At 44.9% G+C, this 20,552-nt stretch overlaps 2 protein-coding genes across 5 annotated transcripts in view; both read right to left on the minus strand.

The window, feature by feature from the left end:
• Positions 1-7,391: 7,391 nt before the first annotated feature.
• LOC139777016 (tubulin monoglutamylase TTLL4) overlaps positions 7,392-20,552 on the minus strand; it is a 140,436-nt gene continuing 127,275 nt past the window's right edge. For 2 of the 4 annotated variants that reach the window (XM_071714284.1, XM_071714353.1), the window contains exons 4-6: positions 10,964-11,023; positions 8,524-9,618; positions 7,392-8,261 (exon numbers count right to left, since the gene is read on the minus strand). In XM_071714284.1, coding sequence (XP_071570385.1) covers positions 7,670-8,261; positions 8,524-9,608 — 1,677 coding nt within the window. In that variant the 5' untranslated portion in view covers positions 9,609-9,618; positions 10,964-11,023 and the 3' untranslated portion in view covers positions 7,392-7,669. Of the gene's footprint in view, positions 8,262-8,523; positions 9,619-10,963; positions 11,024-12,469; positions 12,646-18,098; positions 18,256-20,552 lie in introns of those variants that run through there. The other 2 variants (XM_071714438.1, XM_071714199.1) reach the window with 2 other exon arrangements.
• LOC139776956 (enhancer of split mbeta protein) lies at positions 14,133-15,491 on the minus strand. Its single transcript, XM_071714080.1, has one exon. It carries the CDS (start codon positions 15,182-15,184, stop codon positions 14,570-14,572), a length of 615 nt encoding a protein of 204 aa, XP_071570181.1. The 5' UTR covers positions 15,185-15,491; the 3' UTR covers positions 14,133-14,569.

Genomic DNA, 20,552 nt, shown 5'->3' on the forward strand with positions numbered 1-20,552 from the left:
GCTCCTGGATCGAATGATCGAAGCCGGGAGTCGCCGCGGGGAGGAGCGCGGAGGTTCTGTCTCTGTGGGATTCTTCCCATGGATCACAATGGAGAGGGCACACGAGATACGGACACGATCCAGATCCTGAATATCCCCGGGGGCCTCCTCGAGGATCTCGACGATCGCCAGACTGGAACGGTCTCGCTTTGGTAGCGAGAGTCGAACGCAAATAAAGTGCCACGAGCCTGTAGCACCGCCGAGCGCGCTCCCTCGACCGAATCGATCCGCGTTTTTGTGAGGCCCAGCGCCGTGTGATTTGTTCCAGGAGGCGAGTGTCGGATCTCGACCGATCGACATGGGCGAACGACCGCGTTCGCGCTTTTTCTGGATCTGGACGGGGAGAAATTTTTAATTATTCGTTTCTTCGCTCGCGGGACAGCACACACTCGTCCCTCCTCGATTTTTCTTTTTTTCCTCGCGCACGAACGTAAATTCACGGCTTGTGCTTGTACGCGCGCGCGCGCGCATGTCCGCAAAACATCGCGCAAACCGAATAAGAGCGTAACCCGCTAATTAAGAGCAAATGGTCCGCGACCGATAGGCGACCGCGAGCGAAAGACAGCTTCGTCACGCGCTTCGTCCTTTCGCGACCGGGACTTTTTGCCCGGTAGAGAAATGCCTTTAATACGGCCAAGTGCCTTCACCCTGCAATTATTTACATACAGACGTACACTTATCGAGGCGGTCACTCCCGGCACGCCCGGGATCTCGATCACCTCGAACGTATCCGAAGCCGTTCGTCACGCGCAAAAAAAAAAAAGAAAGGAAAAAAGGACGAGAGTGCAGGGGAGGACGGAAAGGAGACGGGGGAGAGGGAGAAGGGACTCGAATCTGGCCGTTACAACTGGAGGAGCGTGGGAAGGCAGAAGTCGCGAATCCTTGTAAGGAACCGTTGTATTTCCTGAAGGAGGTCCTGCGCGCACCTGACGCCCTCCCTCCGTCTGGCCCCGTGAGAAAGATCGTCGGGGCCCGCGACGCATCACGGGGCCCCGGTCGCGTCCGCTTTTATCCCTCTCTCTTCTTTGTCGCCCTCGTGTAACGGCCACGCGAGCAGCACGCTTTCAGCGCGTTACGACGACGGCGATGACGACGTGGGAAGAATCCCGTGCCGATCCACCTATCTCCTTTTCTTTTGCCGCGGCAACGGCATGGCCTCTTGAGACATAGCTGGGTCCGATGTAATCACGGGCGACAAACGGCCGTTCGTAACGTTCTCTTACGCACTTTGCCGGAAATACTGCCGGATAGCTTGGATTTCGGTGCCGCGTGGGCGGTTACGCTGTCATTTGCAGAAGCGGATGATTCAGTGAATAACCAGAGATATCGGTATAGATTTGTCTGGGCGTTAGAGAAACTAAAACATTGGGGTAACGGCCGCGCGGATAATATTCATTATTTCCGCCAAGACTTATAACATGTGGAACATAAAAAAGGGATATATTCGCGTAAACATCGGTTGGCGGCTGCGCTTAACAGGATTCACGAACACGAAGGTGCCGTTGGCGTGCACGAAATTGGGTCAGTGACGTCAGGAGAGGCTGCTGAAGACGAAACATTCGGAGGAATAAAACGACACGGGCAAACCCGGTTCCACGATTTCTTCGGCGGTTATTTTCTGAACTCTCGTGGGAACGGCTCCCCCGCGTCGGTGAACACGCGCGGCTCGATCCGCCTGGCAAAAACGTGTCTGCGAATGCCGAAATGTCTGCTCGAAAGAAAAATACACTCGCGATCAGTCGACATGGCACCCGCGTAAGAAGTCCTAGTGACAACCAGACAAATTAATATCAGCATTTATATTATTTTTCGTATCTGTTTGAGTGCATTTCGTAGAAAAACGTCGTAAAGATTGTCTGTCTCAAAATCATTCGATAAAAGAACGCGTTATCGCATTTGAAAATGTATTTAAAAAAAATAGAAAAAAATACAATTAAAAATTAAATAAAGATATTAAATGGTGAAAAGCGATCTCTCTGAGGGTCTAGGTGCTTTTCATGCGACCCAACAATGCCGCAATTCATCGATCGTCCCATCAATTGCGGTGAATCGGCCGGGGGTCAACGACGAGGCGTCGCTTTCACGAATAACGAAGAATAGCGGAGGGGCGAGGCGAATAGGGTCCGGGGTGGCATTCCTCCACACGAATACACGCGTGCAACATGCACGCCGAAAAAATGGTGGCAGGGGCGGGGCCCTGCGCGCGGGATTTCTCGTCCGCGGGTTTACATCTATTTCGTGGGGTGAAGAAAGGGGGGTGTTGCGCGCACCCCACGCGCTAGCCACCTGACGCACCCCGGGGCCGTGGGAACCGAACGAAAAACCGTAGGAATCCTTTAGGCATCACCGCGGCGTGTGTGCACGCGTACACGCGCGCGCTGCGTGCCGATACGCTCTAATATCACGGTACCCCCGGTTCTGGGGAGAGGCTCCAAATTACAGCGACGCCCCGCACCTTTTTATGCTATCCCAGAATCCCCAAAATTTGATTAAGTTTGGCTCTTTTGATAGATCGTTTTAAATTGAAATGATTTCCGACTTTTATACAATTTACAGTTTGAATATAACACATACGTTTTATTCTAGTTTAACATAACATCCATAATATTTTTCGGCTATCTCCTGTCATTTTTCAAAACAGAAACAACTTGTTAAAATTAATCGCAAGTAATTCAATCTGAAGTAAAAATCTGTTATCGGAGAATAAAAGGTATAGAAAATTCAAGCAACCATTAAGTCGAGGAGATTTTTATTGCGCCCGTTTATCCTGTTGAAACGGTGAAATCGTCGGCGCACGCTTCGTGCACGCGCTCAGCTTATCCGCGTATGGGAATGGGCTGCGTGACAATATTCGTCGGCCGGCCGGGAAAAGGAGGCGGCGGTTTACGAGCGTACGCGCGCGGCGTGAAAGTATGTGGGAAGTCCATCGCGATTCGAAGGAGCGTCCGGCCTATGCGTAGCCTCGTAATCACGCGTGCACGTCAGCTCGTAAGAGCGACAAAACCGAAGGAACGACTCTGTCACGCGCCAACGAGAGAAGGAGAAAGAGAGATAGAAAGAAAGAGAGAGAGAGAGAGTAAGTGAGAGGCGGAAAGGCGCAGCAACAAGGAAGGAGTCACGACCAAGATTATTGTAATGCTGAAACAATAGTCCAATCCGCATGCATGTACGAGTGCGCCGCATCGCGACGAAGGCGAGCACGCCGCCGCGTCGCACGAGCGCGGCGTGCGCGCAAAATCTACGTCTCGTATTATCGCTTGGCGCGACGGTGATGCGGTCGTCGCAGATACTCAGGATGATCCGGTAATTCCTAGGCTCGTTAAACAAATTGAGCAAAATTAACGTCACGTGCGTCGTACCGCATAAAAATCAGGATCGCGTAATAATTGATCGAAACAAGACATTTTCGCGCGTTTCTTTCGTCGCTAATTTATTTGCTTGTTATAAAATGGGAAATTAACGATTTCAATTTTTTTTATTGCTGCAGACACAGACGTTTTAGCGATTTCGAGCGTGACTGCATTGTCGAGGAACAAATCCTCGGCCGCGATCAAAATTTCAAGCGGATGGACGGACGGGGGAGAGATAATCGGGAGTCCGCCGTATCTCGAATACGAATTTTGACACGAGGCACGGGAGGAGAACGCGCGCGGAAGCGTGGGAACGGGCGCTCTTAAGCCTTCTCAAAACAAAGCACGAGTTAGCTACGTGACGGAGGTGGGGGGCACGCGACGCACCTGACTACCGCGATGCCCCCGCGCCGCTCCACGTGCTCGCATCCGCCCGCACCGTGGCCGTTCTGCCCCCCCCCCCCTGTACCCCCCTTGCTTGTACTCCGGTGGCCGCTCCGCCGGTTTATTAAGTCGTTACCCAGGGTCGAGTACGTTCCTCAAGCGCGCAAGCGAGTTTCGCGCGTGCAGCAGCCAGCAGCGTCGGCGGAGAACGAATGGTCGTTAATCCGCAATTGATACGCGCGCGTTAAATAACAATACAAAAATTATGATTGATAATCTCTCCTTCGGCTTTTAAATCAGACATCTCTCTGGTATAAATAGAAATATAATTTAAACGAAATATAATTTAAAAAATTTTCACAAAAATGTCTAACAATAAATTGGAAGGAGCAGAACTCAGTTTGTATAGGTATTTTAACCCTTAAATGTGCAATTTTTCATAGCATTCTGAATATTTTCCCCCTTCTAAGCCTTTCCATTCAAAAGGGAAAGAAGGGCTAGAAGGGCAGAGAAGGCCCTTTACAGATATGCAAAGCCACGCGTTTTCAGTTCGAACTTTATAAGGGAGAATATACGGAGCATCAAAAAGTCGCTTTGCAAAGCTGCATATTTAAGGGTTAAAGGAATTACATTTAAGGAATGCAGATAGAGAAGCGTAAAGTTACACGAGTTTACACGCGATTCCGTGAATAATCGCGTAATACTGGAATCATATGACACGTGCCGTCAGTTAAATATACGGTAATGTTGTAGAGCGACATTAGAATGGCTCGTGGATCGAGAATGGCCTTGGATGATTATACGAGACTACCTCGATATTCGAGCCAACGGTCATGATAAATGACACGCTAATTATGACCACGTGCGGAGGACATATTGTAATCGCGCCTCGCAATCACGCGCGGAACTCACGAAGCAGACAAAGACCGTACATGTAATTGGCACGAAGAGAATTAAAATCACTGCTCATTGATAGCTGCAAGTTACCTCGCGTCGTTGCTTTACGTTCGGAATAATATTCGCGAATACTCGTATGCTCCTTTTATTCTTTATTATATTCGTGAAAAAGAGATTAAAATATAATAAAAGACGTAATACATTATTATTTTTTGTTGGAATAGATCGGAATAGAGTGGTAGATTTTAACTCATATAATTTGGTTGCTGGGGATGAGAACGAACTAAGTTCTGGACCCGACGAAATAGCTTTTGATTAACTGGTTTCCACGAAATAACTTTTCATTGGGAATTCAACCGCCGTATCAATTTGATCAAGTGACAAAGCGCAATCCGTGTACATGTGTGTGTGTGATTTAATGATTCAATTAAGACGATTTTATAATTTCGGTTTGATTGTGCGAAATGGGCCAAAGTGCTTCACGCACGATTCCTGGAACCGATGTAAAATTATTATTCCGGATACGGTTCGCGCTTTTTCTGGGTCAAATGAGGCCCCGGACGAAAAGTCGGACGGAAGGTGAGACAAAGAGGCTCTAGCCTCGTTAATGGACGGCGGCGCGTAAAAACGCGTAACTACCTGTCCCGTATTCCAACGACGGGGATCTCCTTGAGATCTGTCCTCACGTAGAAGAAACGGGGTCCTTAGCCTTACGTGCTATCTGCGTTGTGTTGGTTACATAACGCACATGCGGTCGCTCGCATGAATGAATACATTCATAAAGACGGGTCCGGCCGGCTTGGCGAGCGCACGTCACACACATACGCGAGGCTACAATCTCAATAAGAAAATACGTCTATTATGTCGTTACAATAACGATATCAATTCGTTGACCGTCGTGGCACCGAGCGGAGCCCATTGTCTCCAAACGACGATAGGGTGTCCCCTGATCGGTGCATGTAAATCGCTCTCGAATAATTTCGCCTCCGAAATCGGGAGCTCGGAAGTCTGGTATTAATGCCGCTCGAAATATAATTATTACATTTATCATCAATTATTACTGGATACAGAGCGTTTCTCCTCTTATAATTTTTTTTTTTCGAAGAAAAAAAGATTAGAGACAAATACCTGATTTTTACGAAAGTAATACGCTGTTACTTTCTTCGAATATTTACAAAATAATTGATATTTGATGCAGGCAAAAATCGTTTGGATTTTCTATCTTACTATCTGTAAGGAGATACTTCCGTCGCGTCCATGTATAAAATGTCAAGGGCTAACACTTCGGGGCATTAATCGTCGCGACGCAAGACACCGGTAATTATCCTTTAACGAGACGGAAGATTTGAACGAATCAAACGCTCTGCCTTGTCTTCGTTTCTGAAGACAATTGGTTTGGTCACTCTATCACAGATCGTACTTCCTCCGGACAAAACTGATATATGATATTTTAAGTGACGGAGTACCCGGCCAGTAATTGAATTTAAAGGGCGGAAGCGAAGAAATCTGGTCCCCTTTCATATTAACCTAATCAAGCGCAGTTGTCGGTACCGCCGACTGTCGCGGTCACAATAGAGACATTAAATTGTCAGTACGGATTTATTAAACCCGGCGCGGTTCACAGCCGTGAAACCGCGTGTATCTTGGACGATTCGCCTCACTATATTTATGTGGCTATTTGCAGCCAACTAACGATTCCGCATACGGTTGCAAGTTTCGAATATATATACTTTGAAAAATGTTGCAAATACATCAATAAGACGTTCTATTTTTTTTTTTTACATTTCCGTTAAAAGCTCCGTTTTTGGACCCATTATTTATTAACTAGAATTCTATGAATTCACAAACCGCGCGATAAATCAAGGAAAAAACCCGGAGGATCATTTTCTATGTTACCAAAACAGGTGCCAAGCAATTTTGCTCTTGTTGCTAAAAATTACGCACGGCAACGTAAATAAAAGGGCTCTTACGCATCGGCAGCTTTGACTTTTTATTATCGTTGCCGCTGTCGAGGCCAGCCCTCGTAAGAGTCGCCATTAGATGTTCGACATCCAGGCGAACATCTTGTCGTTCTCGGTACGATGACTTGTCAACAATTTACCATGGCCGGTACGCCCGTGCAAGCGTCCTCCTTCTTTAAGGCCGTCATGCTGGCTTCTCCCTTATCATTGAATTTAAGACAAGTTTTTATCAATAATGAGCTTCTCGTCTACTGTCTTGGCGCATGATTTCGTCGAAGAAGTTAAAGTGACCGAAGAAATAAATTCGGGGCAACGTGTTTTATTAAATTAAATAACGAATTTTGCGGGTCCTAATTTTCACGAGTATCTTAATCTCTAACATTCTTCCATGATATCATGTTAAAAATAAATAAATAACATAATTTTTTGGCTTACCTTTACGTGCTTGATGTTTTGAATCCGCTTGTGTGTGTGTAAAACCTGCTTGTAAAATTATCAAGTTTTAAGTAAAAAATGTTTGCAACAAGTTGTAATTCGAAACAAATTTTAAATTTAATATTAAATGTAAATTTGGTAACAATAATCTCTCATTCTTTAATAATGAAATAGAAATAAGTTTGTATTTTTGAAACAACTGTAATTACTTTTGCAATTTCCTATAACCCAGATTATTGTTTAAGGATCTTTTTTTTTTTTGAACGGAGTAAAGGGCGAAGGATTATTGTCTCGCAAGGGATGGCCTTAATAATCCCTCGCCTAATTAATGAAAAATCTTTTATTAAAGACAAATTTCGTTACAATAAAAGTAAATTCGCACAACCGTGGGAAAAGGCACATAATGAATTTGGTTCCTTGGCGAACCAACGGACAGTGGAAATGGTACGTTTTACCCGTATACAACAAAGCGCGCGTAGCATGCGAAACAAAAAGGATTCCACACGATTAAGGCGTCGATAACGGGAACGACGTCGCAGCTTCGCGTCTCTTTGATGTCGGTACCATCGTTGTAAAATGGCGTATGAAAAGAAGGATTACTATCTAAAAAATCGCTTGTTCCAGATGATACTTGGTCTTGCACAACTTTTGCAATCGAGAGATCCCCTCCTCCCGATTATCACCGTACTTGGTCTCCCACGCGTCGAATAACATATTGTAGTATCTCGGAACGTCGAAATACTGCAAGTACTCGTGGCTAGTGGTAGTAGGGAAGATCTTTTCGAAATTCCCCAATTGCGTCAACTCGTCCTCGTAGGTAATCAAGTGTCTTACGTCGTCGGGCGTCAGATCGTCGATTATTTCGTCGAGATAATCCTCACGGTTTCTCAAGTTCGCGTATAAAGACTGCTTATGCCGTTCCTGGTAGCTAAGGGTGGTTCGGTGCAGTCTGTAATCTTGGCACACCGGATCTAACTGATATCTTTGGGCTAGTTTCTCCGCTTCCTCCGCCGGTACGCACGTGGGCAGTTGGTATCCGGCTATATTAAAGAGGTTTCTAATGAGGGGCCCCTTGACCGCGATGTCGAGAGGCGAGGAAGACTGTAGAGAGGGCGATATATTCACTTCGAGTAACCACGGTCTCCGATTCTCGTCCAGAATAATATCGATGCCAAAAAGCTCATAGCAACAATACCTTAGAATTTAACAAAATGCGTCACATCAGAAAGACATTGAATGGAACGTGTAAGTAAAATCGTATTAATTGCATTTTAACACACGAAAACGAGCATTCTATATTGACTCTAAAACCTTGCAAAATTATTCAAGAAAATGTTTAAAAATATTTCAATTTTCGCAGCGTTAACTATTTTAAAAATATGAGCATAAAAATGAAAAGAATAATAATTTAGTTTATTAAAAAGTAAATTATAAATAACGTAGAAATATCTTCTTACCTCGAAGTTGTATTAGCTCTCGTCAGAGTGTTGATAGAAGATTCGCCGGCTATCATCGTCTTGATGACTATATCCTTTATCGACTCCCATATCTTGGTGACGTTCACGTTTTCCTGCTCAAGGTAGGACCACAGGGTCCTCAAAGTCCACTTGTGACCGGTACTCGAATCCGCGCAGTCATTGCTGGTGTAAGTCGCGCTGGTCTTATTAATGCTGTAGTTGGTGAGATGCATGAAACGATCGCTGAGGTAGTTGATGTCGTCGTTATACTTGACGGAGGCGAAGCGCACGAGGCCGTCCGGATATATGTAAACCTTGAGCGGATTGAAGCTGGTGACGAACACGTAGAGCCGCAGATCGAACTTGGCGCCACGTATCAGCATCGGCCGCGACAGATACTGCTGCACGACGACGGCGCGTTTCTTTGGTATCTGGGACCAGCGGTGGACCACGCGGATCCCGGTGCCGCGCGCGGACGCCGGCGGCTTGATGATCCATTTCTCCTTGCCGCCGTTCTTCTCCCACACCTGGCGGAACATACGCATATCCTGAGGTAGCACGTAGGTGCGCGGCACGAAGCCGAATTCCCGCTTGCCGTACTTCACCATCATCCGGCTAAGATTCCGCCACAGCCGGTCCTTCCGGCCGATCTGGAAAGTGCCGGGGAAGTGGTTGACCTTCTGCGACTCCTTCAGACCCTTGTAGGCGACGGACTTCATGTGCTTGCCCCAGGTGCCGCACCAATACCGGCACTTCTTCATCAACCGGTAACCGGAATTCGCGACGATGCGACGCACCAATATCGGTGTTATCGTAGTGAGGTGCCACTTAAGATGTCTCGTCACTTCGTACGGCAGCACCGAGCTGACCTTGCTGTCGAACGACTGGAAGGCGATGTATGGCGGCACATTGTTGAACAGGCTCCTGCGGAAGGGCAGTTTGTTCCGTTTGTCACCGTCGATCGACAGCAGATCCCCGTCGATATCGAGATCAGGCACGCTCTCCTCGTCGTATTGAGTCTCCGCGCCATCGGTGCTGCTCGCGATGCTACTAGTTTCGTGCTGATTATATACGATCACGTCCATCTCGAATAACCTGCAACACACGCGGGAGAGACGAAGAGTTCGTCGTGACGCAATATAACTTTGACATTTCGAGCAGTTCCACGTTCCTTACATTTGTGGTCGGTGTATCTCTTTAACAATCTCGTTTCAGATAACGGCAGCAGCGAATCGACGCAATTTCGTAATCGCAGAATCATGTCGATTCGCTGTCGCTGACACGCTGACGTCTTTAAACAATTAAGGTACCGATGAATACCGTTAATACGGTACAGAATACCGCTACCGAACATCTTCAAGAAGAGAACTTGCTAGAGATAAACATGTCACGGCCTGTTAAGAACTACGACTTTGTTGCGATTGACTAAGCTCGATATATATATATACATCGATAATTACAAAGATACTACGATCATAACATCGTTATTATTATCGTTATAAAGTGATACTTCTTATGGAAATTTTTCCCCGAGCGATTACAAAGTATGACCAGTTTCTTCGGAGGCATAATTAAGCAGCATCGCAGTGGCTGCTACTCGTATATGTTATAAATATGTTGTCGGGGATATATATAGTTACAAGTTATTAGTAAGTCAAAACAAGCAGCTGCAGGTGTAAAATCAATTTGCTTGTTATAGTGAGGAGCAAGGTTGTAGATTGACATGTAAAATTCGATTAAAATTCAATTTTGCCGACAGCCATATCAGTTCGAACGAAATTTTTCCCAGAAACATTTTCTCTCCGTAACTTATCGCTGCATCTGTCTCAAATTTCGACGTAAATAACTTGTACAATGTACAACGTTCAACGTAAACAGGTCCATAATGTAGAACGTTTAACGTATCAAATAAAAATAGGTTGCACCAATCATTATGGAAAAAACGTATCGTTACGTCTCACAACAATTCTCACAAACAAAATATACTTTGGCTATTCTTGTATCTTCATTGTGTTCATTTTCATTTGATAAAAATATGGATTTTTGAAAATTTGATGTAAAATTTTTCTTAAAAAAAAAAAAAGAAGATAATTTTCAATTTACATTCCTTTAGTGATGGTCTTTCGAACGCATTTAATAAGTCGCATTTATCGACACTCGTAAAACAACATCAAAATATGATCAGAATCGTAAGCGATTGACGGTCGCAAAATTAAATACTGCAATCGAATAAAGCAATAAAATGTTATTATCGCAATATCGCATCGCTAAGTAATTTCTGCATGACAACAGCGTGCGCGAATGAGACTGATCCGCCTGGATCGAATAACGAAGCTCCGCGATAGCATCAACGCGCATCAAAGTAAGCGTTTTAATGCACGTGTCAGAAAATTGAGCACGCACAACCGCGAGAAAGATCTGTAGAAGAAAAGGTACGTACCAATCCGTATTGTTCAAATGCCAGCAGCTGCCAGCATTATGGCGACACGACCACAAACACCTGAAACATAACAATTGATTCGCGAATTATTATAATTGCCGAGAGATCGTAATGGTGGACATTATTATTTATTCTTAGGATATCCTTCGTACTCTCGTAACGACAATTAACGTTTTCTTGTGGTATAGGAATTTGCGGGGAAAAACATTTCGAGAAACGCGTGCAAAAACACGGAGGCAATAATGCCGATCTTAAAAAGCACGGTCCGCCGGTGTGTAATTGCGAAATCGTGAGGCTAAGTACCGCAAAAAATAACAGGGGCGTTTACACGATAACAATAATTTACGTTTCGATAAACTATTACGGATAACTTTATAAGTCAATTCGAAGATCGTTTGTCCTCGAATTTTCAACGAACATTGACTTGCATTTCTCAATATCGTACAGAATACCACGTTTATTTATATTTTCTAAGTATATTTTAGTATCATCCGCTAGTATCCTCTTTTACTTTTATGCTTAATTATTATCAAATTGAGAGACAAAAGAAGATATCCAAAGATAGTTCTCTGGCTTTTTTGATTACTCAATCCTTTTATCATGCTATTTTAGCTGATGCTATTGTAAACAATGTTTTGTTACATCTTGTTACATTGAAACACTCGTGAATCGACAACCGGCTTGTATATCCCAATAATTGCAAATGCAATCATTCGCATGCGAGTAGCGCGCCTGTCAATCGTACATTGCGCTTGAATGAGGAACTGGTACACGTCCGCTCGCATGCGAAACGATTGATACATCTTACCGTGCGATCGTATTTTCAAAGGGATAATATTGTGGAAGCAAAACAAAAAAATCAAAGAATTGTCGCTGTAATTTATGCCTATCTAGAAACATTGCTCGTCTTACTAACGTCTTTTCTGAAATTTGTCACAATTTTCTAGTTGCTCCCACAACAACCCTAGAACTAGTATTTTATCATTGAAGAAAAATGTGTGTTGTCTTGCCAATATATAAATTTCCCAAATTCTTCTGACGCGACATACTGTCTGTAAGATACGATAAAAAGATATACGGAAACACGGAGATGATGAAATATTCTTTCTACATCAATGAACATCACAACTTTATCTTACACGATTAATGAACATAAAGCTGAAGTTACGACACAATTCCCTTTAATGATAAGTTTTGCAGGAATGTACAGAGAGAAAAATATGCGCAGAAACGGTGAAATGGATAAGCGCGATGATTGATACCAGGATGCAGAATGAAGATTGCAGATGTGCGAGCATGCGGTGTTTGAATATAAAAAGCGAGAGTTGTCGATTAATTCGCCACCTCGCCACGCATATGTTAAGTAAATATGCCGACCACCGTGTGGCAATTAAATACTCGTTATTGATCGTGCAAGTCGCCGGAACACGGTAGTGCATTAATCGGAAAGTAAGACAGGGGACTCGCGGAGAAGAAAGAGTTAATTTTCTTTCGTGTCCCACTTACGTAAAATCAAATTAACGCGACGCTTCAAAAGTACAACCAGAACGGAAGGCTCGAAAAAGTGTGAAAGCGTCGCGCCCATCGATCGGCGCAATTGATCGATTGACTTTTGGACCAATCTTCCCGTCCGCTGCAAATTCCACCTCTCTTTAAATCATAGGATTACGCAGCTCTCCAATCTATGGGAAAAGAAAACCGCTCGGTGAATTCTAGATTACAGCGCGCCAATCAATATCGGAAAGAAATCGATATTCCTGATGAAAAAAATTCAGTTCACGCGGCTTTGGAGCGAACTGGAAAAAAAAGCGAGAGCAAGATTACATCCTCCCGTTGAACGTGTGTACGAAACAGATATTGTGTTCCTGACGTCCGTGGAGAATGAGGGAAATTGATTAAATTGTGTTTTAAGGCTGGGATACAAGAAAGAGTACAGCTCGCGTATTAAGTCGCGTAAGATGCATTAATATTCATGTGTCAGTTTCGCCACCTCCGGGTACGGTACCCGGACGGCGACTGCAGGTGACAGGCGCTTTTCGATTTCTTGCAATGTCGCACGGCGCGATTATAAAGCCGCCGGTCAAACATTGTAGCGCTTATTTTGCATGCGCCGAAGGTGACTTGCTGTAGCGTTTTCATCGCGGTGCTGTGCAATTTGACAGTGCGATTTAATCTTGTTGCACATCCTCCGTAACTTCCGTGATTTTTTTCAGCGATACGAGTGGCAAGACACCGTATCTTTATAATTGGATATGAATGTATGTGTGTATAAGACGAAAATATAATGGTGAGGAAAATGACACATTTCCCGCCTTTTTTTTTTCAATGACAAACTGCGTTTTCTATTACCTATACTAATTTTGGTAATTTTATAATAAAGCTTTGGGCCTGCGAGAAATGTATTTATATAGTGCCAAAATTCCGTAGTTATATGTACCTATCGCGTATATCTATGAATCATATCTACAAATATGTACCTTATTAATTTTATGTAAAATAAATAAGATATCCTAGGACAAATTACAACTCTTTTTATCTATACGTCAGACAATTAACTTTTTAATCACGAAAATATGATTTGCGATATACTGCGACATTACTTTCAAAATTTATTGATGAAATGTAAGCTTAATCAAATCCATTCGAATCAAGCGCGAAATCTATTACTAATTATATTAAACTGTGCAAATTATTCTTGTAAATGTTGCTAAATGCTTTTCAGATAAATTAATAAATAATAAAAACAACAAATCGATAGAATAAATATCAATCTTAATTATCTTTCTTTTTGTAAACTTTAAAATATATTTATTAACTCTCGTTATATCAATGGCGGGCCCCATGTAGATATTGTAGTAATTCATTAAATCAATAAATTATATTTAAAAAATTGTAATAGATTTTTTCTCGTTCGTTCATTTTTAATTTATTTATAATTGCACAAATATATTAATTTTCGTGACATGATAGAGTTATGAATTTATAAGTTCTATAATTTGATTTAAATTCTATAATATAGAGGAAAGTACTCTTTGAATGAAATAGCGTTTGAATGAAATAGTATTTTGCTGCGTCATATAGCGCTTTTCATATATTACTCCGTCGTCACAAGAAGATTAATAAAGGAGAGAAGGCTGCGGAATATATTGTGGGTGGTGATTCGATATCGTTTATCATTGAAACAAGACGTTTATTGATGATGATGAAGATGATACTGTCCGACGATCTCAACAAAGACGCCGGACGGCATTACGTCGAAAAAGGTTCTTAAACATAACAAGTTAACATCTATATAATAGTCGCTATGCTTTACGAGAAAATAGTCATCTCAGGTACAAAATGGAACCCTATCACAGACGTCACTTAAAGCTTTAATCACCTATGTACAATGCGACCGAGTATAAACCGCGTACGAAAAAAAAGTAAAGTTCTCAAAGAATCCTCAACGAGGCCTCGCAAAAGTTTCATTTGGAAGACAGGGCGATTCGTCGTTTTCCTCCTCGTGGCGCCATTCAGCGGGAGGGCTCTTCGTTATTGGATTGTCCATTGCTCCAAACGTCCGCCCCGGAGATCTCAGGATAGTGTCGTCGCTGCGCGACTGTTTCATCACCAGGGTCTCCAGACCGCGTTGGAAGACTCCGAGGACTCCCCGGAGGAGCTCGCGACACTGACAGGGCTCTGCGGCGGCGTGTACACGTTCTGGGGCACGTTCGTCTGGCTCGCCGGCGCTTGAGTCGTCTTCGTCGCAGCCGCGGTTGCCGTCGGCGGCGCGTGCTTGGCGCCAGCCGGACTCTCGAGTCGTCGAAGGCAGCCGCCGAGGTGTCGCATGAGCTGAGCACCCGCGGCGGGATGTACCGCCGCGGCAACCGGCGTCGACAGGAAGGTCGACACCTCCTGGGCGCACTGGGTGAAACCGTCGCGGAACCGGTCGGCGTAGCTGTTCTCCGGCGTGAGCGTGAGCCTCCTGGCGGCGCGTAGCGTGTGAAGGTGACGTACCGTCAGCTCGAGGATGTCCGCCTTCTCCAGCTTCGCCACGTTCTCGCCCTCGGCCTGCAGCGCGGTCACCATCAGGTCCTTCAGCTCGTCCAAGCAACGATTGATGCGGGCGCGTCGCTTGCGCTCCAGCATCGGCTTCATCACCTTGCGGTACTGATAGGTGCGCGACACCGGCTCCTCGTACTCCATGCCGCTGACCGGCGTGTAGCTCGTGTGCGGTGACATGACGATCACACTTTATTTACTGTCACTGGTCACAAAACAAGAGGTAACTGAGTCCAGTGAGAGTGGATCCTCCGTGTGGATGTCCTCCCGTTGATCCGGGCCGAATCACCGATTGACGGATCGATCAAGCCTCCTCCAGAGAAATCCACGATGCTCTTCGTATATAAATGTCTCGCAATCGATTGAATCGAATGCACGATCGAAACACGTTCGACGTTTATATTATACTCTCTACTGCTCCGCTGTTCTCGGAGTGCCAAGAGAGCGTCTGAATCCGTACGTATTCGTGACGGTTCTGAAGCGTTGGTGGGGTACAACCCGTTATTTATATGCCGCGTGGTGCCCCACCCGTGCCGCCGTCGTCCTGCGCCCCACAGCTGGGTGGCGGAGGGGTCCGAGGGGCACGGTGTGCCGAACCCTGCAGCCCGCGTGCACGGCCAGCCAGCAGCAGCCGTGGCGTATCGTGGGAAGCTCGCGGGCCGGAGCGTTCCCACAGATCGGGGGGCCTGTTGGGGCCTGCACAGGTTCTGTGCCGTTTGACGCCTGCCGGGCCGAGGAGGGGGGGCCCTCCTTGGCGAGCGAAGAGCGCGAGCGTACGTGCGCTCGCGCGCGCGGGAGGGGACACCTCGCTCACCGAGAACACACCTGCACACGCGGTTCCCTGGTACGACGCGACGCGACGCGCCGAACCGCGCCGAGAAACACGGGCGAGAGGCGAGAAGAGGAGAGCACACGCCACGACGCGCGACCAGCACGAGGACGACTCGCGCGATCCGTCGCGCGGTAGAGCGGCGCGAGCCTCGATCCTCGCGCCGGAGGTAAAGATTATCGCGATTGAATCTACGAAGGACGCCGCTTCGCGAGGGCACGGGCTAGATTCAAGCGTAGCGGGAGAAAAGCAACTTTCTCGCGATTTCAGAGTCATTTCGGATATCATTCTGCTAATCGTTAGTGCAATTTTCAATGACTAATATGCATTCCGTTGATAAAGATATTGTATATCTTCGTCGAACATTATACAATATATAGATAAAGTAGATTTTACATATAATGCAAATATTTAATCCTTTATTTAGGGCATAGGTATTGTTGAGAGATGCACACTTTATGCATTTCGTGCATCACTCAATTATCATAGATTGAAATATAAAAATTTAGAGAAACGTCTGTGGGAAGAATGTTTATTCGATCGTGCCTGCGGGCCATGATAACGATATTTTCAATCGACATGTTTATAGGAATCTAAACATCGCTGTCGGTTCGCGCGTTCGCGCTCGAGGCGCACGACACTTGTTGATTTACCGGATTACCACCGACGTAGTGCACGTGCACGCGCGTGTCGGCAACAGTCCCGACAGTTCCCCGGAGTGAATGTGAATCACGTCTTGGCGGGTAACGCCGGTGTTGCGAGCTGGACCACTTCGCGCATTCCTCCCCGTGCGGAACAATGGAAATAAATAATCACGGACGGTATACGCGGCCCGCCCACGCTTGTTTCAGCGCGATTATGCGAGATCATCTGTTTCATTGCTTCTGCTGCATTACGTTATACTAGAGTCCCTCTAATCAGAGTCCGACTAACTTGCAGTTCTGGCAAAATTCTGCGACAGAGAAGGATGTACACTATCGCTTTCTCTTTCTTCCTATCTCTTTCTTTGTCTCTTTTTTATCTCTTTCTCTTTCTGTTTCTCTTGCTTTTGCCAAGAAATGGTGAACCAATCAAAAATTGCTACCGTATGGCCAGACTCTGATCAGAGGGATTCTACATCATACGAATCGCTGATGAGAACGAATCGCTTAAAAACTTAATTAGGCAAAAAAGAAATTTGTAAAATCAGGTTTAATGAACGAATTTTAATGATCTCCTACATGGAAGCTATTTAGAAAGATAACGGACTGTGTCACTGGACGGATTTTTTGCCGTAAATAATCTTCCGCGTGGGAAAAAAATCTCTCCTCTATCCGTATTCACATACACACTCGCACAGTTTTAGGTCGCCTTTCTATTTTACGACGAAGGAATACGCGGACGTATCCTCTGTATCAAGTTCTCTGAATATTCGACTATAATTAACCTGTGATCTCTTCCTGCTCTTAGATTCGCGCAACTTGAGAGAATTTTGCATATTCCGTTTCGTGATTGGTCCGACGTTAGAGAGAATCTCTCAAGGGTTTCTGACAACCGGTTCCGGTGCAATCGGAGCGGGTACCGGGAGCCGATGTTTTGAATTATAAACGTACGTTCTTAATGATCCGCCCATTCTCGGACTCGGACGGGCTTCGCTTGCGGGACTTAACGAGGTGTTTAGCCCTTTTGGAAGCCGATACCCCAAACAAGGCCCCGCTGAGTGGGCCGGCCGAGTATTTACGAGCCTTTGGGTCTAAACGCAAAAGCAGCTAGTCGCTTCGGAGGCGATCCGGATATTACTACGATGTGTCGCCTTCGTAAAAAAAAAAGAAGAAAAAAAGAAAAATTTGCTTCTTCAGGCATGCAGTCGCCGCTTAATTGCCGATCTGTCCGAGATTGCGACGGAAATTGATACCGGTGGAATTTCGCCGAGCAGGAATTTTTAGAAGAACACTCGAGAAGAAACCCTCTTTCGGAAGAAGCTCACCATAATATAATGTCTTTGTAAGTAAGAATATCTCTGGCGGGAAATAAGTCTGTCTTCGATTTTAAGAGGCTGCGTTACTCACTACAAACTCTTCACGAAAAAGAGGATAGTATTAATTTAAAAATAATATTTTTGAATAATTTATCGTAACAACAAAGTCCTCTCTCTCTTTCTCTCCCTTTTTAAACGAGAGATATTATTAATATTATTTTCTCAGCCCGTATTTTACAGCGATAAATAATATAGAAGTATGTAAGAGTGTTATAATTCTGTTATGTTTTGAATAAAATTTTTCTTACATTGTTTTCAGCTGATTAGGTTCACTTTTATACACACAATTACACTAATCAGAACTCGAATCAGAACAATTCTCTCGTTGACATTTAACTGTGACACACGCGGCTTCAACGAAATGATCTCAGAACGCTCGCAACTGCTTATTCTGGCAAAATGCCAAGTTTCTAGATATGCTTGAACGATTTCATCAGTCCATGTGTGCGTCACGTATTTATTATTAATCTTCATATTCTGTTTGTCTAAGCATGATCCACATTACGTGTCTTTCCTCTCTTGATCCAAGAGTTTCTCTCTCTCCCTCTCTGTTTCTGTCTCTGTCTCTTTCTTTTGCTATATCGTATTTATCATTATCAATTCCCCTCTTTAACTCGAGAATCGTAGTTTCTACGCGGTAAGTACATTCTCGATGCGCATCGAACGGACGAAAATAAGGCAGGAGCGACCGCGCGCCGGTAGAAGACCGGTAGGATAATTACATTGATTGGTTATACAAGCCGGATGTGGCGGTACGCGCGTACGCCAGTTAAAGCCCCGACGAAACGAGCGTTATCCGCGCCGATGCGGCGCTACCGCCGGGACACCGGGTACATATTATTGCCCCACGTTAACAACTCGTTAAGTACGCCCGCTCACCATCGGCGGCGAATGAAATGAACGTTGATATTGCCGCGGCGGGGTACGCGTCCTTACGTGATCCCCGACGATCAAGTTCATAATTTGTTTCTGGGTACGATGATGGATTTTTTTGCGCACTCGCCGACCGGCCGCGGCCGGTTCGCAGCAAATCGCGCGCTTCCTTGTTCACTGACAGATCGAGGAAGTCTTAACCTCGAGAGAGAGAAAGAGAGAGAAAGAGAGAGAGAGAGAGAGAGAGAGAGAGAGAGAGAGAGAGAGAGAGAGAGAGAGAGAGAGAGAGAGAGAAGGAAAAAAGAAGAGAAAGAGAGAAAAATGCGTCGAGATTCACTGTGATTCACGTTAACGTTAATGCGCGACGGTTAAATCGATATTTTGGTAGTGCAACAAATTCGTCAAGCATATTAATTAGCTGCGAGATGGTTAAATTATAGGGCTCCCGAAAATTCTCTGGACACTCGGGAAGTCCTGCATCCGACATTGTACGGATCCGACAAGTTTGATAAGCGCGACGCTAATTAAGTACAGCATTAAAGCATGTATGAGCGATAAAGCATTATTATTACGACATAATAATAATAATATCGATAATGAGAATGCATAATCTTAACTTGTAATTTTATTTCGTAATTTTACTTCACGTCAATGTACGTCAATGTACATACGTCACGATATAGCGGTTTTTTAATCGCTAATTTTTGCAATAAATCTTTTTTTTAGCTATGTTGGAGCAAGTTATAATTTAACACCTGTTAAACTAACTATCTAATATAAAGAATCTTGATAATGTTAATGCAAGGCAAAAAAGACAACAATAAAGTAAAACATATTTATAAAGTCCCAGCTACGTCATAGTTACGCGTATCGCGCGTTCTAAATAACCATCGCTAATACACTACAATCCTTGCGCAATTAAGGAAAAACACCGATTATCCCTTATATTCTATTTCTATCAATGGAGATTAAGATTCTAATTCCTAGAACTAGAGGAAGATAAAAAGTAAATTAAAGTGAGATTAAAGTTGATCTACATTGATAGAAATGAGCATTAGTCAAATATATGACAAAGTGGCGTGCGAGAAATATACAAGATAGAACAATAATCGGCTTTACCTCGTGAAAAAACGTAGAACGATATTCTAAGAAATAATCGAGCCGGCGGGCTCGTTCGGACATCGCGGCGTATAATTTATTATCAATCCGTATCAATGGAGTAACGTGAATTATCACAGTTGAGAGTTTATTCCCCTCCTGCCTTTTCGAACCGCATGAAGCAAAGCAGAGTATAAATAAACGATCGGTGCATCTCCCCAAGCTAAAGTAACAACTCTCGATCCCATCACTCCGAGTAACAGCAATATTTACCGGATCCGGAGTCTCTTCGAGGCGGGGGTTTCTCTCGACGCTCCTTGATCTTCTCGTGCTCCGCTTCGACGTGCCCGAGCCTCCTCGCGCTCCTCCTCGGCGACCCCGTCTGTCCACGCGGAGGAAGATTACCGAGGTCGTCGATGCTAATTCGTTGGCACGTCGAAATACTTCCGCGGAACAAGCCTCTCCTACTTCGTCCCTTGCTCGTAAAGACGGCGGGCCTCTTCTCTCCCCGTTCACCATTTCCCCTATCCACAATCTTTCCCTTCTCATAGTCATCCATCGTTTCTTTCCATCCCGGGCCCTTGCGCGCGGGATTCCGTCCGTCTTTTTCCCCCCTCGGCGCAGAATGAGTGGTAGCCTCGCCTCCGAAATTCTTCCGGTTGTATACTCTTGGCTCGTGCTACGGAACGTGGGAATGTTCTCAGGCCTGGAAGCCGACCCCACCACACGGT

Source organism: Temnothorax nylanderi, unplaced genomic scaffold, assembly GCF_030848795.1.
Source record: "Temnothorax nylanderi isolate EJ_2023f unplaced genomic scaffold, tnyl_v1.0 TNYL_tig0001_pilon, whole genome shotgun sequence".
In the NCBI taxonomy this organism is placed as follows: Eukaryota; Metazoa; Arthropoda; class Insecta; order Hymenoptera; family Formicidae; genus Temnothorax; species Temnothorax nylanderi.

Excerpts from the sequence above, each read along its gene's own strand:
- LOC139776956 (XM_071714080.1), bottom strand. The coding sequence starts at position 15,184 with ATGTCACCGCACACGAGCTACACGCCGGTCAGCGGCATGGAGTACGAG.